Below are 25,843 nucleotides of genomic sequence, written 5' to 3'. Positions count from 1 at the left end.
GAACTTAGTAAAACTTAGGATGGTTTTATATATGGGACTACTGACAAATGTGGGCAGAATATATGAAAATCATGAAGAACAGCATAGGAACACAATATTAGAGTCAGCTGAGCTGTTATCTCTAAACCTGAACAGGTAAGAAGACAGGTACAGCAGACTACCTTGAGAAGGGTGACCTTCAAGTCAAGAGATACAGCCAGCAAGAGATGACTCTTTCGGAAGGGAGTTTGGGGGAGTAGGGGGAGATATACTTCTTAGGTGCAAAGTTCTACAAATTATTAAAAATGTATGAAGTTGTGTGTCTATCACTGAAATGAAGAGATAGAGTATTTTTTAAGTTTTCTCATGCCCTTTATAGTCAATCCCATACCATACTACCAGCCCCTGGCAACCACTGATCTGTTTTCCATCTCTACTATTTTGCCTTTTCTATAACGTCATGCTGCATTTTGAATCTGGCTTCTTTCACTTAGCATAATACCTCTGCATTTATGACTAGTTCATTCCTTCTTATTGTTGAGTAGTATTCCATTGTGCCAATATACCATAACTTGTTTATCCATTCATAGTAGAACAATATTTGGATTGTTTCCAGTTTTGGGCAATTATGAATAAAGCTGTAAATATTTAGGTACAGTAGTCCCCCTTTTTTCACCGGGGATACATTCCAAGATTCCCAGTGGATGCCCAAAACTGCAGATAGTACCAAATCCTATGCCATATACTATTGTTTTTTGATCTGATAACTACTATGTGACTAATGAGGAGGTAGCACAGACAGTGTGAATACACTGTACAAGGCGATGATTCACATCCCAGGCAGGACTGAGCAGGAGAGCAAGATATTTCACCAATCTGATCTCAACTGCATGAAACTTAAAACTTATGAATTATTTCTGGAATTTTCTATCTATTTTCAGACTCTGGTTAACTGTACGTAACTGAAACCACGGGAAACAAGACCACGGATAAGAAGAGACTCCTGTATAGGTTTTTGTGTGAATGCAGTTTCATTTCTCATGGGTATACACTTAGCAATAGGATTACTGGGTCATACGGTAAATGTAGATTTAGCGTTTTAAGAAACTGCTGAACTGTTCTCCAGTGTGTCTATACCATTTTACATTCCCACCAGCAATGAATGAAACTTCCAGTTAATCTGCAACATCACCACCACTTAGTATGATCGCTTTTAAAAATTGTCATTGTACTAGTTTGTGGTGGTATCTTATTGTGGCTTTAATTTGCATTTTCCCGTTGGCAAATTATGTTGGGCATCTTTTTGTGAGCTTATTTGCTACCCGTGTCTTTGAAATAGCTGTTCAAGTCATTCATAATTGGATTGTTTGTGTTTCTATTACTTAGTTATGAGAGTTCTTTATATATTCTGGGTATTCCTGATCAGGTATATGTTTTGCAAATATTCTCTCAATCTTTTTTTTATTTTTATGGTGTTTTTCAAAGAGCAAAATAGTTAAATGTATAAACTACACTTTGTCAAATTTCTTCTATGGCTCATGTTTTTTATGTCCTGTCTTAGAAATCTTTGTGAAGCCCAAGGTCACAAAGATCATCCCCTATATTTTCTTGTAGAAATTTTATGGTTTTTAGACTTTTACAATTGGGTCAATAATCCATTTCAAGTTAATGTGTGTATATGGTACAAGAGATGGGTTAACATTTGTTACCAATTATTTCATTACCATTTGTTGAAAAGACTATTCTTTCTCTGTTGAATTCAACCTTTATTGAAAATCAGTTGACCATATAAGTGTGGGTTTATTCTATTCTGTTCCTCTGATCTATTTCTCTGTCCTTTTGCCAATTTCATGCTGTCTTCATTACTACAGCTTCATAGCAAACTTGGAAATCAAGTGGTATAAGTCCTCCAACTTTCTTCTTGTTTCTCAAAATTGTTTTGACTATTCCTGTCACTGCTTTTCCTTATAAATTTTAGAATCAGCTTTTCTGTTTCTACAAAAACCTTTCTAGGATCTGGGGATTGTGTAAAACTTATAAAAAGATGTCAATTCTTCCCAAATTGGTTTATGTTTGTTTTGGGTTTTGGGCGTTTTTTGAGGTTGGGAGGGTTTGGTTTTTTGTTTGTCTTTTTTTAACTTCAGGTGTACATGTGCAGGATGTACAGGTTTGTTACGTAAACTTGTGTCATCGGGGTTTGTCGTACAGTTTATTTCATCACCCAGGTGTTAAGCCTAGTATCTACTAGTTAGTTTTCTTGATCTTCCCCCTCCTCCCACCCTCTTCCCTCTGATAGGCCCCAATGTGTCGTTCCCCTCTATGTGTCCATGTGTTTTCATCATTTAGCTCCTATTTATAAGTGAGAGCATGTGATATTTGGTTTTCTGTTCCTGCATTAGTTTGCTAAGGATAATGGCCTCCAGCCCCACCCATGTCCCTGCAAAGGACATGATCTCGTTCTTTTTGGGGGCTGCATAGTATTCCATGGTGTATTTGTACCACATTTTCTTTACCCAGTTTATCATTGATAGGCATTTGGGTTGATTCCATGTCTTTGCTATTGTGAATGGTGCTGCAGTGAACATACATGTGCACAGATCTTTATAAGAGAACAATGTATATTCCTCTGGGTATATACCCAGTAATGGGATTGCTGGGTTGAATGGTATTTCTGTCTTTAGGTCTCTGAAGAATCACTACACTGTCTTCCACAAATGTTCAACTAATTTACACTCCCACCAACAGTGTATAAGTGTTCCTTTGAGAATTGACATCTTAACAATATTGAGTCTTCCAATCTAGAAGACAGTATGTCTATTTATTTAGGTCTTTGATTTCTCTCACTGTTTTAATAATTTTCAGCATAAGCCTTGCACATATTTTGATTTATCTCTAAATATTTTGTGAGCTTTTTTGGTGCTAGTATACATGGCATTTCTCTTTAAATTTAAATTTATAATTGTTCATTGCTAGTATGCAGAAATAAAATTGACTTTTGTACATTCACCTTGTATTCTGCAACCAGGATAACCTCAACAGTAGCTTTTATTTTATATTTTTTAGGACATCCTAGGTAAATAATCATGTTGTCTGCAACTAGTTTTATTTATTCCTTTCCAATTCATATAACTTTTATTTCTTTTTTTTTCTTGCCTTATTGTGCTGGCTAGACTCCCTAGTATAATGTTGAATAGAAATAGGTATTTCTCTTATATGTGTACATGATTGATATATGATAAATCTAAGCATAAAAAGCTGGCCATGGTGGCTCATGCCTGTAATCCCAGCACTTTGGGAGGCTGAGGTAGGAGGATCATTTGAACCTAGGAGTTCAAGACCAGCCTGGGCAACATAGTGAGACCTACTCTCTACAAATAATTTTAAAAAATAGCCAGGCATTGTAGCACATGCCTGTAGTCCTAGCTACTCTGGAGGTTAGGGGCAGGAGGATTGCTTGAGCCCTGGAGGTCGAGGCTGCAATGAGCCATGATTATGCCACTGCACTCCAGCCTGGGTGACAGAGCTGAGACCCTGTCTCTGAAAAAATAAATAAATAAAAAGCATTAAAGAGCTCTTTCAATGTACAATAAAAAATCAAAACAAAAGAGCATTTTATCATAGTTTAGTTGGAAGTTTCTTTTTTATTTCTGTTACACCTAAAGTAAAGGTGTGTTTTACTATTAAGGGTGTTAGATATGATGAAATCTTATAATAGTTAGAGCAGCTACATTTCATATTCATAGACTATGATATGAACAGAGCACCCAGAGTTGTACAATGTGGAGGCCTTGGTATTATGTTACATGTGCCTGGGGGCTACAAAATTTACACTGTTATCACTTATTTCATTTAACCAAAGATGAAATGTCAGTTTAAGCCTGCTACTTGGGATCCTGGAAAGCTAAAAATGGTTGGCTAGCCAGAGACATTTACTAAATGCTGACCATGATAAACTTGAACTGGTAACTCTCAAAAACTGTAATGGGTCTGAGGCTTTACTTGCAAGCTAACAGGTTAGCCTGGCACTGTTTCATGTGTGCTTCCAGAAGACACAGAATATCTAGGCAAAAGAAAAGGATTTTGTGACTGGTACCACAGCAGGCAGCATAGGTTTTATGTTTCTGTTGGTTCTTCTTGCCTACCAAGGATTGTGGGGCAAGGGCTGGGCGCACATGGATGCTGAGCATATTATGGTTTAGGGTCACACCTAAGAAACCTCAAACTTAGGAAACTTCAATCTAAACAAGGTTTGTAAGGAAACCTGTCTAAACTTTTTCCCAGAGAGAGATAATATCTTTATTAACCTGGACACCAAACTGCCCTCTGCTCCAAAGGGAGACACTATTTCCATCTTCCAATGCCGTTTGTAATACAAACATCCATGAAAAGATAACCCAGAGTGTTGTCAGTGCCTCTTCTCAGAAGATGCTATCCACAGGGAGTTTTTTTGTTTGTTTAGTTTTTTTTCCCAACAGTAACATAGCCTCTATGGTCAACTGGGAAAAGTAATTCTGAGTAAGGCATGCCTGTCACTTAATTTGTCCCCAGTTGTGGCAGTCTGCCCACATGTTCAATAAATCTGTTTCTTCTTTATCTAGATCTGCAGTTAGACCACATCTCCCAAACTCTTTTGCAGTTAAATATGGCCACATGGCTCAGTTGGACAACAAAACAGATGGAAGTCACGCTGTCATCTCCAGGCCTGGCCTATAAAATGTCCCCCACACAATCCTCTCTGTCTCCTCTCCTCATCCTTTTCCTACTCTGGTTAAATGCAAAAAAAGACAAATTCCTAAAAGATGGTAGAATCATGTGATGGAAGAAGATTGGGTCTTTGAATAGTTGCATGGAGCAGTGATTCTCTTTCTTCTCCCAAGGTGCATAGAACTATGATGTAAATAAGAAAATCAATCAAGTTTTAGAGGTCTGACAATAAGTGTATCAATTATAGTATCTAGCATTATGTAGTCTAATACATCAGCCTTACTGCTATTCTACCCCAAACTTAAGTAGCTCCCCCCATTACATTTGACCTCATTTATGTTTGTATTTTGTAGCTTTCTGTTAGATGTTAACAACACAAATAAGAGAGACTTTCAACTCCATTTGCTATGAATATGGTGTAATTTGTATGATTTTTGGCAGTTCAAGATGCCACCACCCAGTGGTGCACAGCAGCACTGGGGAAGCAACTAACTCTGGAAGGTGGAAGCAGGGCTAAGGGTCTTCCACTTGGCATAGTAGGTCATGGCCACTAACATCATGTGAAGGTGGGGGGCTGGAAGATGAGCAAGGAAAACATAGTATCTGTTGTATTTACTGGCATTATTATCATCTTTGAAACATCTACTGGTCCTCTCAAATACATAGGTGAGAGGTCAGCTTAGTGCACAGGGGTGATTAGTCTCATTAGTGACTAAAGCTATGGCAAAAGGACTCCACGAACACAGGCTACGTGATCCTCCCCACAGCCCCTTGCTTCAGGGAGTCAAATCCTTCCTGCCATCTACTTTTGCAAGTACAGTTTTATGGGAATACAGCCATGCTCATTTGGTTAGGGATTGTCTTTGGCTGCTTTCTCACTCCAACCACAGAATCAGTAGTTGCAACAGAGGCCAGATGGCTTGCCAAGCCTAAAATATTTTCTCTCTGGGCCTTTACAGAAAAAGTTTGCTGACCCATGGTATAGAGACTGTTACACTACTCATTGTATGTATGTATAAACTGCGGCTCTGCTGATTTAGATCACTGAATTCAATTCACAGAGTATGTTAGTAGTCAAGCCAATCATTCAGTCTAGGCCTGTAGATTCCTTCTCCAACTTCTTTGCCTGCTCATTCTATAGAAATTCTACTGGGCACCATTTGAGTTCAGGGCAATAGAGTGCTTAAAGTGATGGATGGAGGAGGAAGGGAATTTGGAAAGGAGTCAATGGATTAAGATAAAATGGAATGGGTTCAGGGACTGGATGTTCACATGAACTCAGAAGGTTGGCTTCTGGGAAGCAGGGAAGCATGAGTGCATGCATGTGACAGCCAGCTAGAAAGAGCGTGAACAAGAAAACTCAGAGTGGGTAAGGGTAAGACATTGCCTTTCTCCTTACAGAATGTGTACCTGGCAAGCCTCCAAATTTAGACCCATTCAATCATGTGTATCTCCTTAACCCAGAATAAGAATCTGATTAAAAAATAATAAAAAGTGGTTAGAATATATCTGTTCCTGGCATCTTCCCTTTCCATTCTTTTCTGTTCCAAGAACCTAAGTGGCCTGACACATCTTTGGAAGAAAAAGACAAGATAACAACCAAACCTTTTTGCAGAGCCCTTAGACAAAACAAAAGTGAGATGTGGTCTCAGAGTCCTAAGGACTCCATTTGGAAGGCAAAGGGATGGCCAGTAGCCTCCAGCTTCTTTGTCCCAAAGAACCCAGCTGGACTGATATTTGTGGGAATGACACCCAGGCAGGAGAAACAGCAGGGATATGGCTCCCATTTCTGAGGCTGGTTTAGGCTTGAAGACGCCTGTTGTGTTATCAAGCCCACTGTAACTTGCCAAACGTGTCATGATGTCTTCATTTAGAAAATAGAACCCAGGAAGCCCTTGCTGTCACTGACTCCCTCTGAATGTTAAATGGCAATGTCTTACCCTTTCTCACATGTTTTCTCTCACTCACACGGTCCCTAGCTCGCAGTTCTCACTGGCTGTCTTACGTGTATGCACTCATCCTTTCTCCCTCCCCTCAAGCCAGCCTTCTGAGTTCGTCTGAAAGTTCAGTCCTTGAACACAGTCCATTTTATCCCAATCTATCGACTCTCTTCCAAATTCCATTCTTCCCCCATCCATCACTTCAAGCACTCTATTACCCTCAACACATGTTGTGCCCAGTTCTCCCTAAACAATATACACCTGGCAAACCTCCAACTTTGGATCAATCCAATCATTTACCTTCTCCACTCCTACAACCCCCCTACTCAGGCTGCTGGGACAATCATAGAGCAAGGAGGGTGGGAGCCACTACAAATTTCTCTCCTGCACACTCATCAGAACCTCCACTTCAGCATTATCACACCTTAACAAATCTTTCAACAGCTGCTTCTCACCATTTCCTCAGAAACTAACTATGGGTGGGCATTTATTGGTTGACTTCCCAGTATTCATTCTTCCCTTTTCTTCCCAATAGCACCCAGATTTTCCCTTGAGGAGGTGTACCTCTCCCATTCTCAATCATGCTGTTTGGGTGGGCTTGACCTCATTCCATCTCCAGGAGGAGGCACTGATGGGCTTCAGCAAATCAGCTCTCCCATTTCTGTGGTCACCTGATGGGTGCATCACAGATGAGCACACCACCCAGATGGGCTGATGAGACAAGAGGAGATGACCATAAGGGCTTCTGAGAAATATACTTCCCCTGTCTTCTTCTGGAGCCCCAGAGGAGACTCTGTCTGGGTGTTGCAATGTGGGTGTAATGTCTTACTGCTGGAGCTCATAAGGTAGAACCAGGGGCAAGAGAATCACAGGAGCTAGAGTCCTGATATCTTGAGCTACTGGATAAAACTGTGCCAACACCCTGGTCTGCCTTTAGACTTTCAAGAATACCAGTCAATAAATCTTACTGCTTTTTAAGCCAGTTTCTGTTGAGCTTTCCATGCTTGCATCTTCACTGATGCCCCCTTCCAAAATTTTACCTCTTACCCTCAAATCTTCCATTTTGCTACAGCAAATGATCTTGCCTCCCAGTTGAGGGAAGAAATGAAAGTCATCTGGCAAGAACTCTATCACCTGCTTCTCTGACACTGTTAAGTACTTCTGAATCTGAACTTGTCTTCCTCCTTCCTTAAAGCCTTTCCCCTCTACCTTCTCAGAAACTTGGCTTCTCATGTGTCTCTGCCTTTCTGCCTTCTTATCGTTGTTTTGTTTTGAGACAGAGTCTCACTCTGTCACCAGGGATAGAGTGCAATGGTGCTATCTCAGTTCACTGCAACTTCTGCTTCCCGGGTTCGAGCTATTTGCGTGCCTCAGTCTCCTGAGTAGCTGGGACTACACAGGCACTTGCCACCATGCCCGGCTAATTTTTTAGTAGAGATGGGGTTTTACCATGTTGGCCAGGCTGGTCTCGAACTCTTGACCTCAGGTGATCTGCCCACCTCGGCCTCCCAAAGTGCTGGAATTACAGGTGTGAGCCACCATGCCTGGCCTCTTACTGTTCTTATGGAACAGTCCATAACTGTTCTCAACCTCACCACCTCATTTTCTTGCCTCTCTTCTATTCTTCCCTGCCAAATTTCTTGGGGAAAAGTGTTCTACCACAGAAATTTTATCTAGGATGCATGCTTGGGGAAGGCTCCATGGAGTGTTCAGGGTCTCTACCTAGTAGACAGTTGAACATAGAAGGGGGAGCTCAAAACAGAAGCCTGGGTGGAAGACAGATTGGCGTATCGCTGGCATTTGTTATCATGGAAGCCACTGAAGTTGAGGCTGCCTAGTGAGTGTGGGGAGTGTGAATAGAAGAGGGCTCAGGTGGAGCTTTAGGGGACATGGGACACTTAAGGGGGAAGTGAAAAGATGCATCTCTGAATGGCAGAAAGCTTAATGGAAAGGGGAAATCTAGGAGAAAAGGCTGTCTTTGGGAGCAAAGAGAAGTGTGTTCCAAGGAGGCGATGGTTGGTCAACTGCTACCTAGAGGTCAAGTATGATTGGGCAAAATCACTGGATTTGACAGTATGGGGAATTTCAGGGTGACAGGGCCAGAAGCTAGCTTTCAGTGGGTAGGAGAGTAAATTTAAGCTGAAAAGAAGAGGTGAGAGCCACTGTAGACTTTTTCTTCCTTTCCAACTATCTTCATTTAGATTTTCTCCAAAAGCAGACCCTAGACCAGTACTTGGGTACAGCTAATTTAATTGGGAAGTAAACCACAAAATTCCAAGTGAAGTGTTGGTAAGAGAGATAAGAAGAAAGAAAAGGCAGTGAAACAGGGCACTTAAGGGCAAGACTCATGTGCACAAACAACTGAGGCACAGCCCTTCTGGGGCTCCCAGGAAACTGTGAACCAGGACTCAATAGTTCCCATGGACAACATATTCACTGACTCCCATGCCTTGTTGATAGACGGCTGTGGCTGGAGCGTCCTTCCTGACAACACTCATCCCCTCACAGTTTGCCCAGCAAGCTCCTGTGGCTCTGAGAACACCCTCAGTGCAGGTGGGAAGAGTTTAGCATGCTGGAGCTATCAGTGCAACTGCCTTGAACTCTGGAAAGCTCAGGAAGTGTGGGGTAGGGCATCAGCCTGGTATCTGCCACAGGCAGGACCCCTTAACTACCTCACCAAGTCACATGGCTAAGGTCACAGCAGGGGACCTTTCGAAATGTAACTCAAGGCAGGCATGATAGAGACTTTAGCATAATGAGCGGATGATAATGCGATGTACTCACAGGACATTGTCTCACAGAAACTGGAGAGGTCCAATTGAGCAATAGATAACTTTTCTCAGCCCCACATTCTCTTCCTGAAATGGGAGGTAGAATTAAGGGCAGGAGCAGGCAGAGGTGCAGATTTTATCACCGTGCTCTACCCTTTGACCCTTTGTTTCGAAAGCATAAGAAGGTATGTAGTCAGTGCCTTGTTAGGTCATGTTTCATTCCATTCCACAACTGCACTCTGTACACTCTGTGTTAAAATAGAGAACCCAGTGACTTGACTTTTCTTGCATATATTAGGTTGGTGCAGAATTAATTGCAGTTCTTGTCATTGAAAGTGGCAAAAAGCCACAATTACTTTTGTAGCAACCTAATATCTGTACCATCATTGTTCCTCAGTTTATTGATCGTGTACCATACACCAGGAGTTGAAGAAAACATTTGCCCTAAAGGTGAGCAATGAACCTTAGACCAAGTCAGGAAATGGTGGTTACTGTATAGGAGCGCAGCAGCACGGTCCTGCAATGAGCATGGAAACAGCAGGCAAGAACTACTCCCCCCTCCCTCCCTACACCCATCCCTTTCTCCAGAGGTCAAAGGTAGAAGAAAAACAAGGTGTGCCTGGGGAAAGAGTGAAACAGAGGGCACTGGAAGAGGCTGGCAGTACTAAACACTGAGCTGAAGCTTGGTAGCATTGTGGATCTCCTGAGCACAGTCTCCAGCTGCACTGTGAGGTCTTCCTTCTTTTGCAATGCAGAGGCAGAATGGTGAGAACACATCTCAGCCAGGGACCTTCCGAATACACACTCTGGGGAAGGGGGGAGGAACAGCAAAAACTGGGAGAGTTGGGCAACCTAGGGGTAGACTCAGGAAGAGTGATCCCTATCATGGCTGACTGTGACAAGCCAGCTGAACAACTGCACACCTGCGATCCTGGGTTTGATCTCACCTTTAATATCCTTGCCTGATCACCAGTCTCCTCACACATTTCTAAGAGCCCTCCTTGTGTCTGAAAAAGAAAAAATGTTCTGCATTAGTAACAACACGTGCAGAAGCATGCATACATATGATGTTTCAAATCCTGGGGAACAAGAAAGGAGAATTAAATGCATTCAGGAGGAAGTGACTGTACACTGTTTTAGAAGTGGAATGGAAGGTTTTACCAGGCCTAAGGTCTGTGATTAGAGTTGGAGTAAACATTTTAGTTACTGTCAAACTGTCACACTCATGACTGAGATGGTACCACTCACTGCTCAAAGTCATGCATCTCTCCTTCCTTAATTCTCCAATGGAAGCCCCTCCTCCTGTTCATCTTTCTTTCTCCAAGGAGCTATCATATAGCCTTTGCTCAGGTGTTGCCTTTGTCTTTGCCTAGCTTCTCCCTAGGCTTACCTGTTCTCCTCGTTTTCTAAGTCCCCTGCCTGTCTTCATGAAGAAAGCCAAACTGCAGCTCTAGGAAATTATCCTTGATTGATTAGCAAAATGAGATGGGAATGTACAAAATGTAATTTAAAGAAAGAAATTGTTATTTATCCCTGCTCTTTGACTCCTCAGAGATGGAGAACAGTTTTACCCTCTCTATTAGCTCATTTGAGGTCTCTATTACTTTTTATATTCTCTCTGGTTTCTGATTCCCACATAGGAAATGTCCATTTTTATAACTCACAGGCGTGAAATTGCAGAGTTATTCTCCTAGAGGCCACCTGGCCCTCCCTAGGTGCCGACTGTGTGTTATAGGGATGTCACTAAGGGGTCTGGTGGTGCCCGACAGGGATGTTAATGAAAGCCCAAAAGACTGATAGCAGACAGATCCAGAGGTAGGATGGAGAGACTGAAAGGCCAGGCCCAGACATACTTAGAGAATACAGAAAGAAGCCAGTGGCCAGGACACAGCAGCAAGGTCAGCAGCCAGCTCCAATAAAGACCTTGGTGCATTCAGGCTGCTATTTAAAAACAAACAAACAAACTCTTAGAATGGGTAATTTATAAACAATAGAAGGTTATGGCTCACAATTCTGAAGGCTAAGATGCCCAAGATCAAGCTGCCACTAGATCCGGTGTCTGAGAGCCTGTTCCTCATAGCTCAAATGATGGAAGAGCAAAAGGGCATCTCCATCCTCTTTTATAAAGAGCTAATCCTGTTCATAAGAGACGAGGCTTCATCACTCAGTCCTTTCCCAGATGCCTCCCCTCTACCATTGAACTGGGAATTTCATTTCAACATACGAAATTTGAGGAAACACAAACATTCCCACCATAGCAGTAGGTGACAATACTAAGCATTCCAATATGTCAGGCATAGCTCTGAGACTAAACACTGACTTATCTGACCTTCATGTACCCATAGAAAATTGATACTATTGTCCCCTTCCAATTATAAAGAAACTGAGGCACTAGGGGACATGACTTGCTAAGGTCACACAGCTGGTAAGTGCTAGAGACAGGATCTAACCCCAGGCATCCTGGCTCCAGAGCCCATGCTCATAACCACTGGACTATACTCCCCTTCCATCTTGAGAGGTCTGTGGGCTCCCTGGTCCACATGGCTTCACCAGGAGTCAGAGGCCTCTTAAGGCTTCTGAAAGCACAAGTCATTCCCTTCCATGGCCCCACCTTATACACATCAGGCCGGGCCAGTCTTTGTATTCCTGTAACCTATGTATGTGCTGCAGAACTCCTCCCCTGGGCTAGGCATGTCTTATCTTGCTTGGGGTGTTCAAGTGTATGGTATAATTGCTGGGAGGCTCTGCACAGGTAGGATACCACCCCCATGCTCTGATAGTACAGCCTGGTCCAATGCAACTTTCTAGCACTCAGAGCTGTTGACACAGACCAAGAGTCAGTTGCCCAGATGTTTTCTAGAGTCATGGCAGCAAGCCCCCAGGCTCACTGTACACCATGCCTGTATTTGACCTTGTTCTAGAAAGGATTTAAAACAGACCACACAGGGAATAAGTTTATTCACACTCACAAAGTTGAGTTTATAATTTTTCCATAAAATACTCTTTAATAAATGGTTTTATAAAATACTATTTCCATATTAACTGTCTACTAAATTACCACTTGGAAGCAATATTTAAATAAATTTAATCATAGGCACAGATTGGTCCAACTCTTATTACTTTTTAATTGATCTTGGCTTTTGTACCAGTCAATGTCCTGTCAGGACCACACTCAAGTTTGGAGTTTATTTTTTTATTGGGAGTTTAATAAAGTAATATTTATAAAGGTCTGGGCTGGGTGCAAGGAAACCTCAGGAGAAAGTGTGGTATTCTGGAGCTAGTGGTGTGGGTTTGGGTGTGTATTGAGGGGAGTGGTGGAGGGTGTCCCACTCCTAGGCCTGAAGAAGCATGAGGAAGAGAGAGAACTACATGGGGAGGATCACCCACAGAAGCTATAACTGCAGTTGAGGGACACAGCTGTCCCAAGGCAGCCACCAAGGGAAGCAGCCAAGGGCCTGGTACCCTCACAAACTCTTCTCCCTCTCTCTAGTCTCCTGCCAGGGCTCCCCACTGGACAGGCCCCATCAGAACCAGATGGGGAGGGTCATCCCTGCAGGTCAGCCTTCTGAGGCCAGAGCAAGGTGCAGAAGATGGAGGGGAGGCCTGGTGGTGCAAACGGAAGACATCCCCATGTCAAAAGCAAAATCTCTGATTACTTTCTTAGGATCAGTGTTTCATGGCTTGATGTGGCTAGTAGGGACTGTTCCAATCTACCAAACTTCAATTGACTTGAGGAGGGAACAAAGCTGTAAAATGTGGTTCTCCTTCCTGGAGAGGTAACTAGAACTAGAAAAGGAAAGTGTGTAATCTTCTCAGTAATGAAACAGTTTATCTTGATTACCCTTGGCCCAATTCTATATTACCTCAAGTCTATTATCCCTTAAGTGTAATTCCAAAATTAAACTACTTCTGTACACTGAAAATTTTTCCATACTTCATCTGTCAACAAAACATGGCCGTGTGATGTGAACTATTTATAACTATTACCCTACTTCGTGTGAATATTTTCTTGCAGAAAAATTGCTTGGTTACTGGGGGCTTTCCTAGCCCCTGTCTTATGTTCTATATTCATATGCTTTTACATATACATACAAAATGTATATAATGTACAGTTTATGACATTTCAAACCCCAAACACTCCTAAAGTTCAAAATCTATCTGGCCCCTCAGCCTTCAGAAAAGAGACTTTGAACTTATGTTCTGATTCACATCAACTCCATAATATTCTTTAGAAAAGGGATAGGGACCACCATGCCTGGCTAATTTTTGTATTAGTAGAGACAGGGTTTCACCATGTTGGCCAGACTGGTCTTGAACCCCTGACCTCAAGTGATGCACCCAACTTGGCCTCCCAAAGTGCTGGGATTACAGGCATGAGCCACCGGGAGGCTGAGGCAGGAGAATCACTTGAACACAAGAGGTGGAGGTTTCAGCGAGCCGAGGTTGTGACGTTGCACTCAAGCCTGGGCTGACAAGGGCGAAACTCTGTCTCAAAAAAAAAAAAAAAAAAAACGGGGTCGGGCGCCAGGCGTGGTGGCTTTTGCCTGTAATCCCAGCACTTTGAGAGGCCGAGGCAGGCAGATCACCTTAGGTCAGGAGTTTGACACCAGCCTGGCCAACATGGTGAAACACCATGTCTACAAAAAAATACAAAAAAATTAGCTGGGTGTGGTGGCAGGTACCTGTAATCCCAGCTACAGCTACTCGGGAGGCCGAGGCAGGAGGATTGCTTGAACCCAGGAGGTAGAGGTTGCAGTGAACCAAGATCATGCCATTGTACTCCAGCCTGGGCGACAAAAGCGAGACTCCTCTTCAAAAAAAAAAAAAAAAAAAGGATAGGGAAAGTTATGTTTTACATTTATGATTGATAGACTTTCTCTACTTAGAATGTGGCTTTATAAATTGAACTTTACAACATGTAAAGTTCTTTTTAACTCAAGCTTAGTTTTTTAAGTTTTCCTCTGCCCCTTTTGAATATTAAGAGATCGTGGAAGACAATCAAGTATAGCATAGGATTGCAGCAGGAAAGAAAGGGGAAGCCAAAGGGACACTCAGAATGTACTAAAGGGACTGTTTGCAGGGGTGTGGTCAGGGTCAAGAATACAGAAAGGATAGGGCTTCAGAGTGTGGATTTGCGAGCCGGACATGTTAACCCCCCGGTTCTCAGCTTCACCCCTTATTAGCTATGCATCACTGAGCTGGTTACTTCACCTCTTTGTGCTTCATCTTATATTTTAATAATATAGTAAAATCCTCTCTAATTGATTTCGCACAACCACCACCCTGTGAAGTAGATAAGACAGGCAGTTTCCCCTCTGACATATGATGAAACCAGAGAGATGAAGTAATTGGCCCAAGGTTAAGCAGGGAATTTGTGCCAAGTGAGGACTGGCACAAATCAGATCGCCCCCACTGCTGAGCCAGGGCTCTTTCCAAGCCATCACCTGCCTTACTTACAGAGGCTTGCCCTTCACTGACTTGTCCCAGGAGGGAACATGTCAGGTGGCATTCTCAGCTGGGCCAATTCTCATGAGCGTGAGGACTTCTGAGGTGTTTCCAAAAATGTCAGCCTTTGATACTTCTTGTTTTATCTCTCCACCCCGATAATTACCCCAACTCAATTTAACAAACAGCCACTGCATAATCCAGGCAGTACAACTTGACCTTGCTTGCAGAGGAATTAGGCCTGAGTTTAGTGGATTTGATTGTCTTAGGGAAATTAAAGGTTATTTTCTAGTTCAAAGGTAGAGCCACGTGTGAGTTGCTTTTCTTCTAAATGCATGGGCCTTAACACAGTGAACTCTAACTCTGTAGGTGTGAGTAGAACAAAGTCAGGTGTAAAGTCATCTCTTGCCTCCCTCGGCTGGTAGAAAAGAATGCAGAGTTGGCGGGGAGGAGTTGCCCATGCCCAGATCTCTCTCCCATGCTGTCCTCTGCTCCCCTCCCAGTCTCTTCCGTGAATGGACTCCAAACAGAAGCCTGAAGGCAAGGGGGTCCATGGGATCAACCTCTTGGGGCAGAGAACAGGGGGCAAAGACAGGTGGAGAATGGATCCCAGGGAAGGGTGGGGCACATGGAGAACAAATGGCCCAGAACGCCACCAATACAGTTACAGACATAAACAGCATCTCTTTCCTGTGATGGCAACAGGCAATATAGTTAAGCAGCAACTCACTGTAGGAATTCACACACAACTTTTAAATTTTCTATTGCTGTGTAACAAGTTACTCCAAAATGTAACAGCTAAGAACAACCAGTATTTATCTCACCCAGTTTCTAAGGGGCAGGAGCCTGGGAGTGGCTTGGCTGGATGTTTCTGGTTCAGGATATCTTGTGAGACTGCAGTGAAGATCTCAGCAGGGCTGCAGGTACATGAAGCTATGACTAGGTCTGGAGGAGTCCTATCCAAAATGGTTCCCATACATGGCTGTTGGTTAGAGGCCTTCGTTCCTAACTGGCTGTTGGCAGGAGGTTCAGTCTTCATCAAATGGGCATCTCCAGAGAACTGCTCACAGCATGGCCGCTGGCTTCTCCCAGAGGGAGCAAGGAGGAAACCACGTGGTCTTTTACTGACTACCCTCAGGAGCCTAACACCATCACTTCTGCCACATTTGATTTGCTAGAGTTCATAAGTTCAGCCCACATTTAAGGGGAGGGGAACTAGGCTCCACCTTTTAAAGTGAAGAATATTTAAGAATTTATGGACCTGTTTAAAACCACCATACACTAAGAAGATCAGTAGGAGAAAACAGTTCAGGATGATTTCATAACAGGGGTGACGGTCTGGCCTGCAAAAGACCTGGGAATACCTCAGAAGAAAGTTCTCAGTGTCCTCCAAGCCCCTCCTCTTCTCCCACACACCAAGGGTCTCAGGACTCCCCGAGAGTTGGGGCCCATCCTTCTTGGCAATCCCTGTGCCTTATTTTTTCCTAACTCATTATCATACCTACCCTACTTCCCATTATTGCTCTTGGCTACCTACTCTTGGAAAACAGTTAAACTATTTTGAGCTGAGTTATATACATGGTTTATAATGAACCCGCCATCCCTTACGGGGGGTTACCTAATTCTAATAAGAGCTTTCCTGTAGGCTCAATACATCCAAAAGAGCTAATCTCTTTAATCTCGTTCATGTGAGAAGGGATGGTTTCGGTAACATGAGTAAGGCCCTCCCTGCCCTAAAACAATATCATAAAAACAACAGAGCACTTGCTTAAGCATTCCATGACTCAAGTCTTACAACAAAGCTGAAGACCAGTTTTTTATTTCCAGTCAATGAGGAGCCTAAACTAGTAGAGAGAAAGTGACTCTATAGCAGAGGTTGGATGTGAAACATGGAGCTGATTCCCAGTGTAGGGCTCTTGTCGAACCTCAGGATAGGACCCTCAAACCAATCTCATCATCAACTCCATAGGAAAACAGCCCACTCCAGGAGCTCAGGGAAATGGGGGATAGGTAAGAGTTTATTCTATATTCTTCTCAATGGCTTGGGGAGGGTGATGTGGACACAGCAGTTATAGAGAATAATCAGGATGTCTCTAGGTCTCTAGAGGATGAAAGGTTGTGTATTAAGGCAGCAATTCTCAAATTGTTTGTCTCAGGAACTCTTTATACTCTAAAGCAGGGGTCCCAAACCCCCAGGCCTTGGACTGGTACCGGTCTGTAGCTTGTTAGGAACTGAGCCACACAGCAGAAGGTGAGTAGCAAGCAAGCGAGCATGACCTCCTGAGCTCTGCCTCCTGTCAGATCAGCAGCAGCATTAGATTCTCAGAGGAGCTCAAACCCTATTGTGAACTGCGCCTGCAAGGGATCGATCTGGGTTGCGTGTTTCTTCTGAGAACCTAATGCTTGATGATCTCAGGTGGAACAGTTCCATCCTGAAACCATTCCCCCACCACTGCCCCCATGGAAAAATTGTCTTCCATGAAACTGGTCCCTGGTGCCAAAAGGGTTGTGGACCACTGCTCTGAAGTATCAAACATCCCAAAAGAACTTATTTGTTTATTTGTGTTATATCTACTTAATACCTATTTTTAACTTATTTAAATTGACAGAAATAGTATATATCATATACAATGTTTTGAAACATACATTATGAAATGGCTAAATTGAGCTAATTAACATTAACACTTGCATTTCCTCACTTTTTTGTGTGGCAAGAACACTTAAAATCTCTTAGCAATTTTCAAGATACGATATATTGTTATCAACCACAGTCACCAAGTTGTACAACAGATCTTTTGAAATATTTAATTTCTATTTACTATATCAATTTATTTGATTTATAGTTATGATATTAGAAATTCAAACTCAGAAAATCTGAAAACATTTAACTCACTGAAAAATAACAATGTCCATAATACCTATTACATGTTAACATAATGCTTTATGAAAACAACAATAATTTCCAAAACAAAAACAGGGGAAAAAAAGTGGCATTGTGCTACATTTTGGCAACTTGCTTTCATGTCTGGCTTAGTAGAAGGCAACTGGATTCTCATATCTGCTTCTGCGTTCAATCTGTGAAATCACACATAGAAAACTCCTATATGGTCATAGGAGCATGAGAGTGGAAAAGACGATTTCTTTTTTTTTTTATTTTTTTTTGAGACGGAGTCTCGCACTGTTGCCCAGGCTGGAGTGCAGTGGTGTGATCTCGTCTCATTGCAAGCTCCGCCTCCCGGGTTCACGCCATTCTCCTGGCTCAGCCTCCTGAGTAGCTGGGACTACAGGCGCCCGCCACCACGACCAGCTAATTTTTTGTATTTTTAGTAGAGATGGGGTTTCACCGTGTTAGCCAGGATAGTCTCGATCTGCTGACCTTGTGATCCGCCCGCCTCGGCCTCCCAAAGTGCTGGGATTACAGGCAGGAGCCACTGCGCCTGGCACGATTTCTTAATATTACTATGAAACTAGTGTTGACCTCTGAAATCCACACTTTGAAAACAATCGAATTAAAGAGGTATTACAAACTCTCCTCTTAGTTTTGCTGATGACAGAATCTAAACAAGAGACTCCTAGTCAGCACCTCATGGCTCTGAGGGTATGCATAATATATGCAGATGCATAAGGCTGCCATGGCTGGTTTCAGTATGCAAGGGGAGTGATAGGTGCAAAGAAGTGGAAGAGTTGAATGGAAAAACTGGATGGTACATAAGAGAGCAAGGGGAAGTTTGTTCCTGGAGTAAGGTTATTTTACTGTTCACCAGCATCTGCATTCCCTCTCTGAGGGAGGACTAAGCTGCTCTTCCCTTTGAAATTAGATACAGCCATGTGACTTGCTTCAAGCAGAGTGATGTGTGACACTTCCAGGAAGAAGCTGTAAGAGCCAGTTTGCTGTTTGCCACACTCTTTTTCCCTCTTGGTAACCACCAGTGTTCTATGTGGATATTTGCTGCCCTATCAGGCCAGGATCCAGAGTGAGGGCAACATTGACCGGAAACAAAGTTCACAGCTAACTCTTGGATATAGTTTGGATGTTTGTCCTCTCCAGATCTCATGTTGAAATTTGATCCCCAGTGTTGGAGGGTAGGGCCTGGTGGGAGGTGTTTGGGCTAAGGGAACAAATCCCTCAGGAATAGGTTGGTGTCATCCCCTAGGTGACAAGTGAGTTTTTATTCCATTAGCTTATGCAAGAGCTCGTTTAATGTGACTTCCCTCCTCTCCCCATGTCATGCCTGCTTCCCTCTGCCTTCTACCATAATTGGAAGCTTCCTAAAGCCCTCACCAGAAACAGACACTGGTACCATGCTTCTTAAACACCCACGGAACCATAAGCCAAATGAACCTATTTTCTTTATAAATTACCTAGTCTCCATTATTCCTTTATAGCAATGTAAAGCAGACAAATACACCTTTGCTGGACATGTAGCCCAAATGAGAGAATAAACACTTGTGATTTTCAGCCTTTGAGATATTAGAGTTATTTGTTACAACAGTACAATCTAGCCCAGGCTGACTGACACAGCTGTCTTAGTCGGTTTTGTACTTCTATAGAAGGAATACCTGGGGCTGGGCAATTGATAAGAGGTTTATTTATCTCATTACAAGAAGCATGACATTAGCATCTGCTCAGCCTCTGGTGAAAGCTTTTGTGCTATGTCAAGATATGGTGGAGAAGATCAAAGGGGAAGCTAGCATCAGTACAAAAGGGCCAAACTGGACAAGTGTCCTGGCTTTATAACCACACACTTTCATGGGAACTAATCCCTTCCCCTGAGAACTTGCTCACTAGCATGAGAAAAGCACCAAGCCATTCATGAGGGATCTACCCCCATGACCCACACCTTCCACCACTGCCACACTGGGGATCAAATTTCAACATGAGATTTGGTGGAAACAGACAAACCATATCCAAACCATAACAGCCATCTTACAGGCAAATCAAGGATATGGAATCTGCCATTTAATGTACTTATTGTGAGCCTATCGTGCATTAAATACCATGCTAGGTGGTATGATTACAGATGATTTAGATTTGGCAACAGCCCTCAGAGGGTTTATAATGCAGAAGGCGTATAAATAAAAAATGTCACTCTGTTGTAATTGCCACTATTAACAAAGGGTACTATGGAAGGGAGGAGTCCACGAATCCTGTATCAGGGAACCAGCAAGAAACGGCATACTCAGCTAAAATTTTTGAAGGGATATTTTAATGAAGTTTTAATAAAAAAGTAACTGCTGCTCTTTACCATTAAGAGAGACTATTTTGGAGGTGTGGGCAAGGTTAAGGTGGGCGGGCTGAGGGAGGCAACAGGAATGCTGAGGCATCCAAGGACAATCAGCAGAAGAAAGCCAATCCCACCCCAGTCTGAAGTGAAGAAACAAATGTGAGAAATAGTGTTACTGGACTAAGTGGGAGGTGGAATCATGGCGGAGAGGCCAGATGACACCAACTACAGCTGTAGCCAGAGCAAAACCGGGGGGATCAGGAAGAATAGATATTCCAGCTTTTCTCTCCTCCTGCTCTCTGATCTCCTGCCATGCTCCCTATTGGCAAGATCCACCTGGAAACCAGAGGTCAGGGCACCTGGATGATGCCATCAATGCAGTTGGTAGAAGTCAACCTCCTGGTCCTCAGAGCAGGGTGGAGAAGGATCTGGAGGGGCAAATAAAGACTATCCTGAACAAGGTCCTCAAAAGAGAAATGATAGGAATAATTGATACAATATTTTTTGAAACTTTATTGCTTCATTAAAATGCTTAAAATTGCAAGGAGAGTCCACAGTTACTGATAGAATAGGGGATAGGTTTGAATGAATATTCAGATGACTGGACACTTGAGGTTCCTATTAGAAGAGACAATGGACATATGGCTGGAAATCACATCCTGGATCTTTTTTTGAGGGGGAGTTGGGAGATGAAAGTCAAGTGCGGAGAAAATGGGTGGGGAATAAGGAGAAACATATCTTCCTGTCAGCTGGAGAACAGATCACTAGAGATAAATTGTAAGGTGGGAATTGCATCATACTTTTCTGACCTAGTCTCAAAAGCCATGCAGTATCACTTTCACACTGTTACAAACAAGTTACAAACTGACCCAGATGCAAAGGAAGGAAAGTTAATTCCACCCCTTCTGGAGAAAGCAAAATTCTATCATAGGGCTGAGTAATACACTAGCCAGTAGCCACACATGGCTGTTTACACTTCAATTAATGACAATTTAATAAAATTAGAAATCCAATTCTCAGTCACACTAGCCACATTTCATGTGTTCAATAACTATGTCAGGACATGGAATATCTCCATTATTGCAGAAGTTTCTATTGGACAACACAGCTCTAGAACATACGAGACAGGAAATATTGTTGCAGCCATCTTGCAAATACAGCCTGCCACCAGGACCTAGGCAAACCAAATTGTATTAGAGAAGATAGTGCAGTGGCTCACAAGACATTGTGTACAAGGGTTGGCAATAACTGCTGCTGTTTATCATTAAGAGAGTACTTGGGTTAAAGTCTCAAAGAGAGGATGTATATGCCTAGGGGGCTAAAACTAGGGCCAATAGGAGGGTATCACAAAAGAGAGATTTCTAGGACAGTATGTTCCATGAGGCTCTTTGAGCATGTGACAAAAAGCCACCAGTCCCCAGGAAAAAAAAATACAGTATCATGCATTCAAGTTCAGGGGTCTACAGAACCCTCCAAATCAATCCATGGACTTGCCACATCAGAGCCCTACTGCAGGCTGTGAGCCCTTGAAAGTATTTCCTTATTCCCAGCCATTAGCAGAGGATTCGGCCCTGATGACACTTAATCACCATATGTTGACAGAAAGGGGCACTTTTTTGCTGAATACAAGTAAGAACTTTAATAGGTGGGGAAACATTTAAGTGGACCAGACAACATCAGGAAGCCAGAAAGTTTCCCAGCACTACAGGAGTCCAAGTAGATGTATGATAATATGGAGAGGATTTCAGCCTTCAAACAGAACTGAGTAAGCCTTAGGTCTTGCCTTGGAGACCCAAGTTCTATAAAAGATGACAGTAAAGCCCAAGTGAAGGGATGATCACATACAATTTGTATGAAAAGGGTGGAATCTAGAGAGGCTCCAAGGAGCTGGTGACATTCTTGGATCAAGTTCATATGTCAGATGGCTTCTTCCCTGAGGTGAGTCCTCTCTAGAAGGCTCTTCAAGCCTCATACATACAAAAAAAAAAAAAGTTTTTATCCTTCTCTCCCCCATACCCAGTTTTCCTGATAAATCCAGACATATCTAAACTTAGCCATGGACAGAGCTTGAACAGTCCTCAGTTGGTCTTCAGGCCCCTTGCAAACAGACCTCTGGCATACTTGTCGCATCAGTTTCAAACACACCCCAGATACACTTTCATCCCCCACAATATATTTTCTGAATTTTGAGTATCATTGTGAGAAATTCACATTGAATCTAAGGCTAAAATCATCTCAGCTTTTCTGACAGTCCCATTGCATTTGTAAAAGTCAGTTATATTCAGTTATTTTTTCCTCTCCCACTATTCGGTCAATTCTTCAAGATCAGGAGCTATATTCCCACTTCCTAAGCATGCACTTGGCAGCTGTATGTTCCAGCCGGTGTTTTATTCTTGCAATTCCACAGGGACAGGGTTTTGGATACAACAGGCTGGTTTGAGCATAATTATTCTTAGTACATAAGCTCATTATTGTGTGTGTTATCCAAAATCTTAAAGGACTACAGCACTCTGCTTTTTATAGAGAGGAAGAGGCACACCCCACCATTCCTAACACATACTGAATCTTGACTGAATGACTGTAGAAAGCAGATTGCCCTGTGTTTGAAACCCACTATCAGCTGTGTGACTTCGAGAAAATTACCTGGTCTCTCTAAGCCTCAATGTCCTCAGTTGCAAAATGGACATTCTATTCATACCAGGATTGTTTTAAATAACATTTAGCATGGTGCTTGGTGTATAAGAAGCATTTCAAAAATGTTGTCCACTCATTCTGTGACTTCTCATATACTCTTTTTTTTTTTTTTCGTGGAGAAGGCAAGATTGTTAATATCCTTTTGGGGCACAACTGGAGAAGTGTATCTTGAAAGACCTAACTGACCGTTTTACAAGCACAATCTGCACTATGGTGCACTGAGTGATGTGAGTCATGCAAGTGTAGGCTAAATCTTTTTATTTAGAATGTTGATATTTCACGGACTTCTGAAAATTTATTACGATTTTTTGAAATATTACATTTAAAAATTACTTATTTTGATAACCGCAGTTTACCTGGCACCCTCTTAAATTTTGCATCCAAGGCAGTGCCTCATTCATTTGGCCCTTGTCCTGTCCTGCCTACTGTCACACCACGACCTAAATCTGAGACTAGAGCAGCCAGAAAAACTGGAAGGAAAAGAACCCCGTTCCTTACCTGAGTTTACCCTTCTGCCCTAGAGCGCTACCCCGGCCCAGGAAAGTGGGCACAGGGAGCGTACTACAGCTCCCACAAGGCCACGCGGGACTGCGTCCTCGCCTATTGGCTGCGCGGGTCCCGCCCTCCCTCTGCCCCTCCCCGCCCTTGCTGGGATGACCCCGGGGGCGAGTGCCCGGCCAGCGTGCTCCCGAAGCGGGCTGCGGTTCCGCTCGGATCAGGCTTCATGGCGGCGCGGCCACTGTCCCGGATGCTGCGGCGGCTTCTGAGGTCCAGCGCCCGGAGCTGCAGCTCAGGGGCTCCGGTGACACAGCCCTGCCCCGGGGAGTCCGCGCGAGCTGCCTCGGAGGTGAGCCCACCCCGCCTGCGTCCACAGCTTCCCGGGGCAGGAGTGGCCCCGGCACACTGCCCTTTTCCCCCAGTAGCTCCCGGCCTATCTGCTTGACCGCTTCTGGGAGGGACCCGTTGGCACTCCTCAGTGGAGCGATGTTCTCCAGATGGACCGCCCGGTCTCACCCGCTAGCCCAGCGGGAGAGGCTCCTGGGAGTCCCGCTTCAGAACCTCCCTGCCCCCCAGCCACGCCACCCCTTCTAGCCCTGAGCTTGGCCAGAAATTGGGGTAAGCAGAGGACTGGGACTTTGGGTCCAGTGAGGTGTCTTAGTACCTTTCAGCCTTGCCTTGCACCCACCCCCTTTCTTAAACATTTTCCCTCCCTATCCCAAGAGCTGAGAGATCAGGTGTCCCTGTGACACCTGCTTCATAGTGCGACTGACTAAACATGTCACCTCGGTGTCACCAACGGTGAGTTGTTACTGTAGTCCCAGGGCTCTGTAACCCATCCTTTGCTGACTCTCCTTGTCTTTTTTATTAACCTTGGGAGGGTTCAGCCTTATCCTAGAGCAGGACAGGGCAGGACGTGGCCTCTTCCAGGTGAGAAATTAATTCCTCTGTCTTTAGGGTTTTGGGTAAGATCCCTCAGTCCTTGCCAGCACCCCTCGGAGTGTTTCAAGTCATTAAAAGTTTTAGGTTTTGGTTGTTCTTCTGCTCAGGTAGTTAGGGAATAATTTGGGGGGAAAAGTACCTCTTTTCATTTAGTGAAACCTCTTTTCGGTACCTATCTAGGCGTTTTTTTCCCCGTCTCCCAGAACTAGGCTTCCTGTCCTGGGATTCATAAGATCACTGCTCCCTCCTCCCCCATATTGCTCAATGACTTCCGCCAAATTTGCTTTCCCCAAATCTAAGCCCCTCTGGGATCCTCAGATAAGCAGGCCCATGGTTGGGAAGTGAAGACTTTTTAGTATCCTCAAACTCTGAACATCATTGAGGAAGAGATAGGAAAGCAAAGATGGCTGAGAGATCTTTAAAGAATTCAAGAAAAGGGACTTTTCTTCTCCAGCCCCCCACCCCCTAGTTTATTTTGTACTGGTCTTTCATGAGAGAACCTGTGTTGAGTGACTCACATGTGGAAGCATTAGTCCTCACTAAGCCATGTGAGGTGAGTAGAGTTTGTGTGTTCAGATGAGGGGGCTAATCTAAGTTAACTTTCCTCCAGTCGCAGAGCTGTAAAGTAGAGGGCAGGAACTCAACTCTAATGCTTTTCCGTCCTCCCTGTGTGGAGGCCAGGGAGAGAGCCTGCTCCTATCCATCCCTTTACACTGTGAAGGGAGGGGTAATGTGGCAGAAAGGAGAACATAGACTCTGGGGCAGCCCCATCCCTTATTAGGGATTCACCAAGTCCCCTTACCTCTCAGTGTCTGTTTTCTCATCTGCAAAGTAAGAATAAAAGTGTCTACTTCATAGGATGTCACAGGGATTAAAAGAGTTAACATATGTTAACGTATATACTTAGAACAAAGCTTAGCCCATGTAAGTGCTGTGTTATGTAAATGTTGGTGGTAATTACTATTATCCATGCTGCCACTGGCACATGCTCTGTCCTGTGAGTCCCCTCCCATCTGGACTTGTAGGATAGCTATTCTGTCAACTCACATTGAATCCTGGACATCTCATTAGGATTATCTTCAGCAGACTGGGAGTTCCTGAGGGCTGGGTGCACCTCCGCCTTTCTATCCCCACAAGCTTTTAACGCAGGGTTGTGCAGGCAGTGGATTCAGCCAATAATTGTAGCTGCTTGAAACTTAACTAGTGAGGAGTCACGTGGCATAGTAGACCACACTGGACAGGGAGTCCCATGTTTTCACCCACCAGTTTCGCCTCCAATTTCACCTGGCTCCTGGGGCTGTCACTTCCCTTTGCTTCATGTTTATAAAATGAGAGGGCTGGGCCAGCCCATCATAAGATGGGGGAGGGCACAGAAACCTGTCTTGAGGAGACTCTAAGGGGAGGTGAGTCTGGAAATGGGTATGTTCTGCTCATCTCCAGAGCTTGCCAGTTGGGGTGGGGACACATTGAACCCCTTCCTGCAGGGTCTGTCTCCCCCAACACGCCCACACAGGGCTCTGGTAGTCTGGTTTGGGATGGGAGGTGCTTGGAGAGCTAGGATGGAAAGCCACTGGGCATTGTTTGTGTGGCAGGATGAGGGTGTGAGGGAGAGAAGTGAGGTGTAAGTGGGAGCTGGCTGTGAGGA

General features: G+C 43.7%; 1 protein-coding gene and 1 long non-coding RNA gene across 6 annotated transcripts in view; one reads left to right on the top strand and one right to left on the bottom strand.

Annotated features, from left to right (window-relative positions):
• Positions 1-23,323, bottom strand: part of LOC117980584 (uncharacterized) — a 40,182-nt gene extending 16,859 nt beyond the window's left edge. Inside the window, exons 1-2 of the long non-coding RNA XR_004671971.2 lie at positions 23,257-23,323; positions 10,342-10,401 (exon numbers count right to left, since the gene is read on the bottom strand). This is a non-coding gene — a long non-coding RNA (uncharacterized LOC117980584). The remainder of the gene's footprint in view (positions 1-10,341; positions 10,402-23,256) is intronic.
• Positions 23,324-23,378: 55 nt separating this feature from the next.
• Positions 23,379-25,843, top strand: part of MOCS1 (molybdenum cofactor synthesis 1) — a 29,733-nt gene continuing 27,268 nt past the window's right edge. For 2 of the 5 annotated variants that reach the window (XM_014345369.4, XM_003833334.6), the window contains exon 1: positions 23,379-23,605. In XM_014345369.4, coding sequence (XP_014200855.3) covers positions 23,483-23,605 — 123 coding nt within the window. In that variant the 5' untranslated portion in view covers positions 23,379-23,482. The remainder of the gene's footprint in view (positions 23,606-25,843) is intronic. The other 3 variants (XM_055113572.2, XM_014345371.4, XM_014345370.4) reach the window with 2 other exon arrangements.

Source organism: Pan paniscus, chromosome 5 (genome assembly GCF_029289425.2).
Source record: "Pan paniscus chromosome 5, NHGRI_mPanPan1-v2.0_pri, whole genome shotgun sequence".
NCBI classification, from domain to species: Eukaryota; Metazoa; Chordata; class Mammalia; order Primates; family Hominidae; genus Pan; species Pan paniscus.
The sequence above is the reverse complement of the archived record's forward strand: the minus strand, read 5'-3'. Positions and strand labels throughout refer to the sequence as shown.